Genomic DNA, 14,576 nt, shown 5'->3' with positions numbered 1-14,576 from the left:
CAAGTGACAGATTTCAGTGAAAACACAGAGGTGCATAGCAGAAGCAGTAGCATTTCAGAATCTAGCTAAATAAGGGAATTCATATATGGTGTAAGCCAGATCAAACTAAAACCTCAATATGTGTAATGTACTACACTTCAGCATCTGCCACAAGCTACCAAAGGTGGACTGCATATGTGGGTGGGAAAAACTTTATTTTTTCTAATTGGAAATAGCATTTTTAACATATATTTTGGGCTGAAGCAGTTACTGATTTGCAGCCTCCTTTTGATATAAGCAAGGTTTTACAGACTGTGCTCCTGCTGGCCTTAAGACTGTCTATTGTAACAAAGCACTGCATCATGCACACTCCGAAAGACAAGAAAAAATACAAAGCTAAACAACATGCTTACATGAGTTGCTCGAACGATAGTAAGCCCCTGGGTATCGCCTGCCCATAGTGAACTGTCAGCACATTACAGCTCCTTGGAAATAGCTGACAAACTGCTCCTCCAGCAGAATCAAAACGTCTGTCTGAAAAACAAAACAAATATGAAGACTTATTATTTGCGAAATATGTCACTCATCAAAGAATCAATGCATTGCTCCCCCCAACCACTTATCAAACTACACCTCAGGTTAATTACATACACATGATTACCAATACATTTCTTAAGTTGTGGAGTTGGGCTATGTTCTACAGTAGAAGTAACGAAATTCTGTGCTGTACTGCATCAACAGTCAGCTAAATATGTAGTCTGTATCTAGCAGTGGATTGCGGCCAGTAAATTAAGTGCCAGAAAGCAAGCCAAAGAGGAAATGGGACAGCTTGACACAACTCAGCTCTTCGCATGGCAGATCAGGGGCCCAAGGAGGTATCATCTAAAACTTGTTTTACTTCTTTAAAAAATATGCATACGACTAACAGCATGCAGTCCACAGTAATTTTTTTATTTGTTCCTCAGTTCTACCTATTGTTCTTGTGGTATGACTACCTAAACATTAACAGCTCTATTCAAAAGTTAACTATAACAGCATTTCCATACTTCTCATACAAAAACTGCAAGTGCTAACAGACACTGGAATACAATGACATAAACCATGGCTGGAAACCTACTCTCTCTCCTGGTTCATTTCCCAAATCTTAAGAAACTAAATAACCCTTTGCATGATCTGCATCACATAAACGTTCCCATGTCCTTACTCACATACCCCAACCCAATTTTCCAAATTGTATATATATATTTTTTTCTCAAAGTCTGTATATATATATATATATATATATATATATATATATATATATATATATATATATATATAATAATTTAAAGTTTTACTACAAAATGAAACCTTAAACATCATGCAGCAGCTGTAGTCCTTGTGATGGCTCTGGGGCTGTGTAATATAGACAATCCTGGCAGGGGGAGTCAAGATATATTTGTTTCAGACTCAACAGTACGGTGTGTGCACTCCACTTTAGTCTATATACTCACAATAAAGGAAAACCAAAGCAGAATATGAAAACTTGACACAGAATGTCATACAGAGAAAGGAGATCAGAGCTGTGATGTTCTGACTGCAGAACCTTGAAGTGGCCCTGCCGATCCAGCATTGGTGTACTGTACATTACAACATCACCCTGGGCCATTATTATCTGTAATCATACAGGCATGCTAATAAACAACTCAGTGATGTATTACCTCCATTTGTCAGACAGTATCATGCACACAGGATTCCCTTCTCCAAACTGAAGTATGATATATAACCTGCTTATATCCCCAGTTCCCTAAACAAATAAGGACACTAGGAAGAGACAAAAAAATGTGCAACACTGCGAATGCTACATGACTCTGAAGCAGTTACATAAATCCTCACTTGCAGAGGCTGCGTCCTGGGTCACTTCAAAAATGTAGGGGGGGAGGGGCAAGCAGGCACGTGCGTGTGTTACTTAAATAATTTGCCATGGTAAACTTATTCGATCATACCTTCTTAGGTCACAAGGAAACTTCTCAATATCAGGTACTTACCAATACCATGCACTACAAATGAAATAAAAAAAATACTGAACATGATTTTCTAGAAAGAAAACCATGGCGTGGAAATGTCATTTACTATGTGTCCGCACACAGCAAAGCACACTAGTTCTCTGGTTAAAGGTATTGTAAGGAATGCAAATTTAAACATTAGTAAATCCTCAGGCAAACATACTTCATAACAACCTGTAGTCATGCTTACATAATCAATGACACTTAATTTAAAAAAAAATTATAATTATGTCCCACATACCAACACATTCTATGAAATCACTAGATTAAGGCCATGACTGTCTTATGCCCCGGTGTTGGGAAATGAATGGGCATGGCTCTTGTGATGGTTTGACAGTGGCAAGTAATGAGGAAAGAAACAAATATAAATATCCTATTTGAATGCTACCCCTTCTGCCTCTGTTCTCCTCTGTCCTTTGTTTTTCCATTTTTCTTTCGTCATATGTCCAAGCTATGTGTAATATTTTCTACTTCTCAGAATATTCTTATATCACTAACAGGCCTCCTTCCAAAGCATTCATCTACTATCTTAGTTCACTCCTTAAGTAGAAATATCTTTTGTTTTATATTTTTTCTAAGTTTGTTACCTTAATATTGTTATGACTTATAACCCAATTTTGTGTGACATTACTTCTCTTCAATGCATTTCGATAAAATTTATTATGCTTTTTGTTTTAACTATGTATAAGACAAAACTGCATTCCTCCTATGTTAATATGTCTAATACTTACTGTATTTTAACATCTTTACTGGAGCTTTTCTCCTTGGGTCTCTCAGTGACATCATGGAGCTGCAGCCCCTGTCCATCAGTGGGTGCAAGGCAGAGAAATCAATTCTGTATACAATGCCAGTCAATTACAGCACACCTACATACATTCATTCACGTCCTTTGTGCACATGTATGGACACTTTGGAATAACCTTGGGAGATGGGAGGAAACTAAAGCACTGGGCAAAAATCCACACGGCAATGCAAAGACATACGGAGTCTGCCCAGAAAGCTGAAATCAAACTGAAATATTGATGGGGACAGCGATCCTAACACCTACACAATTGTGCAACCTTTGTTTTATCTGTTTATGCAGTACAATATTGAAATTTTATTTACACACTGGCACGGCTATTGACATAGACAACGGTAACTGGGATGACAGTTACAACAGCATTATTTGAATAAATATAGAAACAATGCTTGCAACAAGTTCGCACAAATAAACAAATGCAATTAAAACATTACTGAGTAACAAGCACATTTGTGACAACAGTATTACACAAGTTTTGCTCTACCACATTAACTTTTTGCTATAGCCCACACACGTATGGATTTGAATCTTTTGTTGCATTATTTAGATGAACTATTATGGCACTGTAAAATAAATGCACATATACTAAAAAAAAAAGCCAGCAAAACATGCATTAATGTGAAAGCTAACATATTCTATAATTTTGTTGCTTACTTGATAATGTTATGTCACTGAGTACAGTCATAGTTACTAAACTGACAAGCACATTAACCAAGCATTCCTGATCCACAGTTCTGTGTGGCTTGTTCTCATTTGTTTTGGCTAAATGCAAAGGATTACTGCACATTATCAGTAGCACATTTTGCCTGTGCGTCTACTTTAAGACACTAGTTTCTCTCGTGTGTTTTGTCTGGGCAATGCTAAGGTGTTGACCTTACTTAACGTAGATCAAAATGGACCTCTCTCTCCTACAGCATGTTACAATCACTGAATTGCTCACCAGCAACAGACAAGAAAACAGCTTCTCAGCAAATTGAACAAATGAAGCATTCCTTATAGAGACAGCAGACTGCCCTCCTGCCTGTCATTTTTTCCTAGCCAGCAGTCAAGCAAAAGTTCAAATGAAAGCTCACACAGAAAACAAAATGTTCAAAGAATACAGCTGTACCTCACAAGCTGTGTGCCCTTCTAAATCATTTCAGTACTTGAGCGAACCATTTGTGTCTGTACCCTGGTGTCCTGTCTACAAAGCTATAGAAGTTAGATGTTGCCAAAGACTTTAAATACACTATTGTGTGTGATTTCCATGTCTTCCCCAGCACAGCTGTCTGACAAGTCTAGAATGATGGCAAACAAATAAGCAGTGACAGCTCCCAACCCCCAGTGGAAATAAATGAAGACAAACTGTCATTACATCAAATACAAAGCCCCTGCAGTCACATTTATGTATTATAAGCAACCATGGAAATCAAGCAAAAAGGTTCACATAGTCAAAAGATGCAGTCTGCATCAAAATAAGAAAGATACCTCCTTACTACCATAAATGACCAGCCCTATACACTATTGTCTATAAAGCCATAACTACCACTACAATTTTGTTGTGAGCAAAATTCATACTGCAACACCCTTCACTTACCAACTTTAAACATGATAATCACACATTAGGTATGGGCCGTGAAGATAAACAGAATATTCATCTCATGAAGACTATCTATATATGTACGTGTGCGCGCGCACACACACACACACACACACACATATATATATATATATATATATATATATATATATATATATATATATATAGGCATATTCTGTTTTACATCATGTTTCTGTGTTTAACCGGGCAAGTGAAGTGCCCATTTCAGCCATGATGACCTAAGCCAAAAAAATTAAGAGATATATCACAACGCTGATAGATAAAGAGATAACACAAAACAAAATTATCACCATAATATGCACAAATTAGAGAAGACATACACAGACAAAGCAATGAAAAGTCATTGCCCAACACCCACAACAAAGTTTTCAAGCAAAATGTTTTTCACATTAAAGTTAAAATCTTTTCTATACTGGTTTTGTTTCTGCACTAACAAGCAGCAGCAACACTGTCAGTTTTCATCAGCAATAGATGTGGATTTGCTTCTGTACTTACTACATTTTTTTAAAACTAGAATTTACTTGCAAAATGGAATAAAAGTCTGGATTAGCAGGGCATAAAAAATACAAGAATTAATTTTCTTTTCAGTAGTGATGGAACTCCAAGATTGCCCTCTCCTGTGAAGTTCAGTGGCACTGAAATACTGGTGAGGGGATGAAGTTGGTCAGCTCAGGGCTGTTGAAATGACTATGGGTAGAAACACAGTCTAATATAACAGTCAAATGCCCCTGATTTTGTCTCATATTTTTGCCCTGTCCTTCACAAAATGTTTAGTTTTCTGGTAAATCATGAGGATGACAGTTATTTACACCATGCATTAGAGTGTCATGCTTTTTATTGCTAATAAAATGCATGTTGATGTAAAACCAGTTGTATTAACTTAAGTGAATTAAGACAAACATTTAAAAATTGTCCCTGATTTTGGTCTATTGTTGCCCCATTATTTTTTGCTCTGTCCAGAACTATCGATCAAAGACATTGAGAGGTATGTCATCAGGGGAGGTCCAATAGATTGGAAGTTAGATGAGAAAGAACTCATTTGGCAATTGAGATTGAATGCCTTAGTCCCCCCGGGCTTGAATGATTCAGTTTCTATTAAAAGTATCCTGAAATTAAGGGCTTTGACTAGATAAGAATATGCATATATATATATATATATATATATATATATATATATATATATATATATACACACACAAATTTTTTATTTATATACTAAAATAAGAGATATGGTTTCATATATATATCGTATATGCAGGTGTTTTAGCACTTTAAATTGAGGCTTGGTTTATTCAATAAGGAAATGATGTCATGACTTGTAAATGTATATAAGTGTATTTGTTCTTTCTATTTTTGTCTGAAGAAGTTTGCTAATTTCAGTAAACGAAAGCGCTAACTTTTATTTTTGGATTCAGTGTGGTTTGTTCTCTATTTTTCACTTGTTTGCAGTTCGTGTTTTTGAATCAGATTGCTGATTTCATGGAGGATACTACTGCACTTGGATCGCAAGCATTATTTAACACAAGTGGATTCTTTGCCAAATACAGACTCCGGTGCTATTGGTAAATTGACTGCTTTGATTGAAATGCTCTCGCAACGAGTAGACACCCTTACTAGCCAAGTTGCGATCGCCTTACCTCGTGGAACCGGAAGTTCTGGTAACCCTGATTCGAACAGTTTGCTGAACTCGACTGTCCCTAGGATGCAAGCTAGTGCCTTAGGATCGCAGGATCGAGGTAACCTGTCTCCTGGGACTTCTGTTTCTTTTTCTGTGCCTTGTTTGGGTTTTCGGACTTCATCTGCTACTCCAAATATGATGAATGGGCACTCCCAAGCCAACGACAATGCTGGTAGTGCAGTAAGTACGTCGTTTGCCATTACTAATTTGGATGATTGGTTTAAAGACCCAGTTTGTTTTATTAACGCACCTTCACAGGCTGATAATTCAAAGAATACTGTCACCGAAGAAAACAACTTAATTAATAACTTAAAATCTTATGATATTAAACTGTTTACATTTAAAAAGTTACAAATTGAAGTGCAATATCTCTCTGAATGCATTAAGTGGCAGCACGTCTCAAAAGGGCTTAGCCAATGGCGCTTTCCTACTTGCTTGATCCTAAATTCATCATTTCATAAAGAATTGTTAAATATGTTTGACCAACAAGGAGTCAAGTTCATGGGTTTACTGGTCAAAGACTATTGTACCCAGATGGACTTTTTGAAGGTTGAACTGGCTGAATTGGATTCAAGCATTCGTTCGGATAAATATTTTTTGCGCTATAAATATGACTTTTTGCATATTTTTTTCAAGTATTGAAAATGCATTGTCTAAAATTAAGGAGAATAAAATTAGGAAACTCAACAGGGATCATTTAGCCTATGGGAAGGGTTTAGCATACCCTTCACCTCCTTCAAATTTGAATGGGCTTGATTGATTCTGGTGATAATTCCAATAATGTGGATAACAACGGGAGTTTAATGAGTGGTGTTATACCCAATGATGTGTCCCCGATTAGAAGAAGTGAGAGGCTTGCTAAAAGGTACACTAGTAACAGTGTGAATAACAATGGTAATACTAACACTGATGGTTCAGCTTCATCTCAGGGTTTTCAGGGGTGCAAGAAAGTAAATACCGGTGGGCAACAAAATCGACCACAACAGCAACAATTTTGGAAGAAGAAAGGTCAGAACAGGAGGAGGAGATATCTCTCCTGGTGCTGTATGTGATCCTAACCCTGTTAGGACCCATCAAAAATCTGTTCAAATTTTACTAAACAGCACATATGATTTTTAAATTTACAATTACTCTACATTTGTTCCTGCTCCTTTACTTACTGATGTTCTTGCTAAGGGCCTGACATTTGTCCCCTCTATTAGAAGTGATTTGGTGAGAACTCTTATTGACCAAGAAATTGAATTTGAACGTGTTGTTTGGTAATAATTCTAGTCTTATTAAAGACTTTAGGGTTGCTAGTGTATTTAACCCTACCTTACACCCTTCTGTATTACTGTTTGAAAAAAATTGTGAGAACGATTTTAGGAAAATTTTGAATAATAGAGTGTTGCATGGAACAGAACTATTTAAGCTGTCTCGACTAGAGAGGGATGTTTTGGAAGATCTGAGTTTTGCCAACATTCGTGTTATCAAACCTGACAAGAGGGGTGGGTTGGTTTTTATGAAAAATGAGGACTATAACAACAGTATGGGTTCACTTTTGGCAAATGAGACCTATGTTAAAGTTTCTCTTAATGAGATTAATAGGGCATACCAACGAATTAAGGGCTTTATTAATGATTTATTCATTGATGGACGCATTGATGTGGACTTATTCAATTTTCTTTCCATCTCCCATCCACTCACCCCTATCATGTCCGGTCTACCTAAAATCCATAAAAATTTGGATAAACCTCCCTTTCGTCCAATTATTGATGGGAGACAATCCATCACATATGCTTGTGCTAAATTTGTAGACACTAAGCTTAAGGAAGCTTTGAGAAATGAAACCCAGATCTGTAAAGATTCGTGGGCATTTTTAGGGGCCATAAATGATCTCCCATTTTCTGGGAACCTTAACTTTCTCACAATTGATGTCCGTCACCTATATACTATTATTCCCCAGGACATCGGTTGTGAATGGATTAGGGATTTTTTGCTTGAACAACATATTGATGATTTAGTGATTTACCTGTTGGAGTTGGTCTTAAATAACAACTATTTTTTTATTTAATAAAGATTTTTACTTACAGAAATCGGGTGTGGCCATGGGTTCTCCCTCGGGGCCACATTTGCCAACACAGTGATGGCCTATTGGGAGAAACCATTCCTTTTTAAGGATTTGATATTCCAGGAAAGGGCCGCATGGTACACTCGTTATTTGGACATTTTTATACTTTGGAAAGGTGATAAACCTTCAGCTAATTCATTTGTTGAGCATATCACTAAATTTACCAACTTTTTAGAATTTACATGGGAAATCAAGATTGATAGAATTTCTTTTCTTGATTTGGAATTGATTAAAGATCTTTCTCTGAATAGGTATATTTCAAAAATTCTTTGAAAATCTACTTATTCAAATGCATTCCTTCATTTTTCCAGTTGCCATCCTTTTTCCCAGAAGAGAGGGGTGGTTAAGGGCCAACTTGTACGGGCTGCAAAGATGGTTACTCCGGAATGTGATTTTATGGATGAATGCAACTTATTGAAAGAAATGTTTATTAAACGTGGATATCCCATTAAATTGGTGGATGGTCTTATCAATGAGGTTTTTGCTAAAAGACTGAATGGTTTCTTTAAACCTTTATTGACTGGTAATGACAGTTACAGCATTGTTGAATCAGATGATAGTCATTTGAATATTAACATTGACCATTTAGGTGTTAATCGTAATGAATTAATAACAGGCCTTAATAGTATAACAGCTGATTTTAACCAATTGTTTGTTTCCACTAATGCTGATATAGCAAGATTGAGTTTTATTACCACTTTTTCTATTGATGCCCCTTTATTGAGATCAATTATTTCTAAGAATTGTTTTTTTCTGTTGGATGATAATTCGATTAGAAATTGTGTGGGTGATTCTTCTTTGGTGGTATTTAGGAAAGGCAGGAATTTAAAGGCCTTTTTTGAGAATGGAACTTTAAAATGCCATTTACCACATTGTGTCATGTGAGGCTTGCCGTTGGTGTAAATATATTAATGTTGTCAATTTTTTGTTATAAATGGTAAAAAATATCAGATTAAAGGCAAATTAAATTGTAATACTAGGGGGGTTATCTGAGTTCACGTTTAAAATGCCCTGCTTTTTACGTGGGCAAAACGGAAAGACCCCTCAAAAATAGAATTTATGAGCATATGTATGCAACTGATAAAATGAATTTGAATAATAAATTGGCCAGACACATTGATGCTTTTCCTAAGTATGAGTTTAGGTTTCTAGTCATCGAAAAATTTTTTGACATCAGGGGAGGTCCAATAGATTGGAAGTTAGATGAGAAAGAACTCATTTGGCAATTGAGACTGAATGCCTTAGTCCCCCCCGGGCTTGAATGATTTTGTTTCTATTAAATGTATCCTGAAATTGAGGGCTTTGATTAGATAAGAATATGTATATACACACACACATATATATATATATATATATATATATACATACACACACACACACACACACATTTTTTTATTTATATACTAAAAATACGAGATATGGTTTCATATATATATATATCTTATATGTTTATATACATATGTTTATGATTTGACATATTTATTGTTTAAATACATACATATATATATATATATATATATATATATATATATATTTTTTTTTTTTTTTTGAATAGATTGCATTTATTTGTTTTTTTACTATGCATGTGTTATAGCACTTTAAATTGAGGCTTGGTTTATTCAATAAGGAAATTATGTCATGATTTGTAAGTGTATATAAGTGTATTTGTTCTTTCTATTTTTGTCTGAAGAAGTTTGCTAATTTCAGTAAACGAAAGCGCTAACTTTTATTTTTTGATTCAGTGTGGTTTGTTCTCTATTTTTCACTTGATTGAGAGGTATGTTGTCTACTGTTGTTTCCAAGCTACAGAAAATAGAAAGAGAAAAAAACATGGCCTGGCAGATTAATGTTAAGTGTGTATTCAAGTTAATGTGGTTCTGTCTGACAGAAAAATGAACCCACTTCCTTACACCATACCACTGACTTCCACACCTGTCTTTGTACTGTTACTATAAATGACTCAGGAAAGACAGAGTGGAGAAATGCTTGGCAACCATAACAATAATGCCATCCATATGACTCATGCTTTGCCACAAACTGGACTTGAACAACTTCAAATTTGCTACAATTAACTCTAGCAACGGCTAATTCAGCAGACCTCTTAAGTTCCAGCAATACAAATGCAATTTTTTATTATTAAAACTTCCCCATCTACTATTGAATAACATATCAGTGTCATTCAAAAACAAAGACACACACATTCTGTTCAGAAATGCATTATATTAATTATAATAAGTGTGCATTTACTTGCTATCATTTTTCAGTCAATGACAGATTAAGAGTACCTTGAGTCGTGTATGGTTTTCAGGCCACAGGCCCCCCCACCCTACTCCACGTCTTTGTTTGGACGGGGACCATGCATAAATACACATGTTCATTTGTATTCAGCTTCCAGATTTAAAACCATTCAAACTGCTATCATTATAATCCAAAAATACCCATAGCCATCAATTATAGCCATGCGATTGTGCACCTCAAAAAGATAAAAAAAAAATAGTCACAGTAAAATACCCTAACTGGTTTAACAAAAATACACATTAGTCTACTAAACTGCTTAACTTAATTATAGCAGCAGGATAAGTCATTCTCTTTCACATCCATCTCCCATTCTCTATGTACACTTCAAACGTCTAATTGTGGCAAAAATAATAATTATGGACAAAATAATGTATTTCAAGTTTGTTTCACACAAACACATACTAGCCCAGGTATATTATTCTATTCAACAAAACTGCACACTAGTCCTGCAAAGCTAGACTGTTTAACCCAATCAGGCAACAAAAAGGTAAATTACTTTCATCCGCAGACTCCCCATCACACCCACACATTAGAAATGGCTAAATTGCCATGTACACCTCATTTGATTGTGGGAAAAATTACTTTAACCTCTTAGAGCAAGAATCAGTACAAAGCCAGAAAATAATGATGAATAAAGGCCCAGAATCAGGGCCAGATTTTAAATATTACTGGTACATACTTAAAAGTTACTAATGAAAAAACTTTTACACTAGCATCACTGGCAGCTGGTGAAATGAAACCAATGGGGAGTGGCTGCAGGAGACAGCTGAATGGGGTGGGGCTAATTGCAATGGCATAGAGCTTTATAACACACCTCTTAACTACAATATTAACTTTTTCTGATCTTCCTAGTGCCTTCCCCTCACCTCCTTATTTTTTAATTTCTAAGCACTATCTGTCTGAGAAACTCACAAAAACATCTATTCAAATGCTTAGTGTTCAACACCTACTGGTGCACAAGTATTTCTTGCATCTATTTTCATATGAATGCAATCTAATTAGTAAATAAATGTATGTATGATTTTAATGCATATCATTTAATGCCTTTTCACATATATTATGCAATGTCTGTTTAAAATTGTTTGCAACATGCTGGAGCTTTTCTTCCCGAAGTCTGCTGAGAAGGGTTTTTGTATAAACCCCGTCGGACAAATCTGGTAAATAAAGGCAAAATAAAAATAAAAATCATTATCCATCTCCAACGCCTACCTAAACATCTACTTTGACCTGCCAGGACTAAAATAACAATGCTAGTGGTTACATTCATTTTTTTTGTTGCACAGAAATAGTGGTCACAGCTTGTATTCCTGCCTGCCTCACCAAAATACATATTATTCTTGCAAAAGCAGAATTACAACAGTAAACAGCAGGTCCAGTGATTTCATTCACACACAGCAACCATCCTCATTGCCAGGCCATAGAATCTGGTTTGAACCTGTGAGGTTATTAAAAAAAAAAAAAGAATGCAAGCATTAATATCTTTTATGTATTTTTTTTCACATACCAGTAGCCAGCGCTTGTAGATTAACAACCAAAAATAAATAAACAAATAATTTTATCAATAAGCAGCCTCCACACCTATTGCCAACCTAAAGTATCTGGTTTGACCCTGCTAGGATATTAGATTTAAAAACAAATTTATTCACAAACAGCTCCTATATCCACTGCCTACTGACCTAAAGTATCTAGTTGGACCTTGCTAAGACTTAGTAAATTTCAAGTACATATATTTCATTCACAAACAGCCCCCAAACACACTGCCTAACATATCTACCTAGCGTACCTGGATGACCCAGCCACGATATTAGATTAAAAAAAAAATTATCTACAAACAGCCCCCAGACACACTGCGTATCTACTGAAGTATATGGTTTGACTCTGTCAGGATATTAGATTAAAAATCATATCTGGTTTGGTCCTGGTGGTAACTGGCAAGATCGTAGGTGCCTACTAGGCTAATGGCCCCAGAGCCTTTACAAGCCTAGCCCAAAAAATTTTCCCTGACACCGTGCCACCCGTTGTTAGTTCACAGTGCCTCTATCCAGTAGGGCAACTGGAGTGATCCCTGGGGTGAACTTTCTGTTACTCATCCACTCAACGAGATTTCTCTTGAAGAGGGCCAGCGAGATACTCTGCTTAACAATGAATGGGAAGGTTATTCCAGAGTATGGGCAGTCTTTGGAAGATGAACCTGTCCCTCCAGCATGTCTGTTGATTATGGTAGTGAGGTTGTGATCTCTGGACCATGTGGCTCGGGGGATTGGGATTTCTTTAGGTGTAGCATTTCAAGTAGGGCTGGGTCAGACATGGCTTTGTAAGTCAAACAGAGATCACCTCTGAGTAGAAAATAAGAGACTAAGAACAGCTGAGGATTCATGAGTATGTCCGCGTAGGACATGTGTTTAAGGCCTAGGATCCTTTTTGTGAGGAACGTTTTTGGCCTCTCCAGCTGTTGTAGGTGTCTGGTCAGGTACATGCCAATCGGGGAGTTATATTCGATGAGTGGTCTAATTAGGGATGAGTAGACAGGAATGATGACCTCTTTCTTTCTGGATGTGAACCTTTTGGTTATAAGATATGCCACGTAGAAGGTCTTTCTGACCACAGTGGTAACGTGGTGGTTGAAGGTGAGGTGGCTGTCGACCTGGGTGCCCAGATCTCTTACGGCTCCTTCAGTGTTTAGTGGACTCCCATCAACGTGGTAATTCGTGGGAGCTAAGTTTTTTCCAAAGGGAATAATAACGCATTTTTTTGCGTTAAGCCGAAGGCCATGGTTCAGTTTAAAAAAAAAATCCCTTCAACTACAAACAGCCCTCAAACACTGCCCAGTGTCCACCTCCCACCTAAAGTATCCTGTTTACCATGCCATGATAAAAAAGTGCAATATGTATTATTGGCATAACTTGTCTTAAAAATCTTGTAGTCAATCATTATTACATCAGTTAAACTCTTCTGCTCATCCTCTAAGCATTTTCTTTCTTTATTTTTTTTTTCACCATCCACCATCTGTCATGAAAGTTAACTCCTATAGTTAGGCAGTGCAGCTCTAAAATGAACGGGAAGGGAACTCCTCAGCTTTGCACCTTCTGTACGTACCCCTATCCCTTATGCAGCCATGTCAAGTACTCATACAAGTTATGATCACATGATAGATTGCCGACCCTAGCAGCCCAGCCAACCAGTAAATCTGTGCAGTTAAAACAGCAATGAACTCTGGGCATCATTTTTATTGTACGCCCAGATTCCAGGCTGATTTAAAAAGAGCTCTGAAGGGGGGATGGTTGTATGTTCAATATTGTGGACAAGGGAAAGCAGATGCTGTGAGCTGTTTATTCTAACATTGGTAGACTGAACATTTTAAATATATTTTATTTATTCAGATTAAAAAAAAGAACAGCCAAAGCAAAGTGGGGGCCTTGTATCCCAAGCTGCGGTATGCATTTTCTGAAGAACATGAAGCCTGAAACTGAAATTTCATTTGGAGTGGCCCTATAGAATTGATAGATGAATTCATGTTATATATAAATGCCACTACTGAATTCCTAATTTTCACCCAAGAGATAGGAATGGATACTATTTCATATTTAGATATTTCTCTATCAAAAGATGCAATATCCTGAAGGTGTTCATAGCTGCTCTCTCCAAAGCAAAAAACACAGCATCAATGGGACCAGACCTACATGAACTCCAAGAAGAGCTAAACCCAAACATAAAACTACTGTTCAATCTCAGCCTTACTGCAGGACATGTACCCAAAGAGTGGCGTACAGCAACAGTGGTCCCTCTCCACAAAGGTGGTGCCTCAACGGATCTTGGAAACTATCGCCCCATAAGCCTGACTAGCTTGGTCTGCAAAGCTATGGAAAGGATCATCATGGACCTCATAAATAAAGATATTGGGGACCTACAGACACTGGATCCTACCCAGTTCGGCTTTGTTAAGGGCAGATCCTGCCTCTTAAACCTGGTTGATTTCTTTGAAACAGTCACCAAGGCCATTGACGAGGGGAAGGTGGTCCACACAGCCTACCTGGACCTCGCAAAAGCCTTCGATACAATACCCC

The 14,576-nt window shown here is 36.8% G+C and overlaps 1 protein-coding gene across 10 annotated transcripts in view; it reads right to left on the bottom strand.

The window, feature by feature from the left end:
* Positions 1–14,576, bottom strand: part of LOC122793454 (amyloid-beta A4 precursor protein-binding family B member 2-like) — a 1,559,346-nt gene that overhangs the window by 875,204 nt on the left and 669,566 nt on the right. For 7 of the 10 annotated variants that reach the window (XM_044061473.1, XM_044061470.1, XM_044061469.1 and 4 more), the window contains one exon: positions 393–513. In XM_044061473.1, the coding sequence (XP_043917408.1) occupies positions 393–438 (46 nt within the window). In that variant the 5' untranslated portion in view covers positions 439–513. Of the gene's footprint in view, positions 1–392; positions 514–630; positions 715–14,576 lie in introns of those variants that run through there. The other 3 variants (XM_044061471.1, XM_044061472.1, XM_044061474.1) reach the window with 3 other exon arrangements.

This window comes from Protopterus annectens, chromosome 2.part0, assembly GCF_019279795.1.
Source record: "Protopterus annectens isolate FY-2018-M chromosome 2.part0, PAN1.0, whole genome shotgun sequence".
NCBI lineage: Eukaryota > Metazoa > Chordata > Ceratodontiformes > Protopteridae > Protopterus > Protopterus annectens.
The sequence above is the reverse complement of the archived record's forward strand: the minus strand, read 5'-3'. Positions and strand labels throughout refer to the sequence as shown.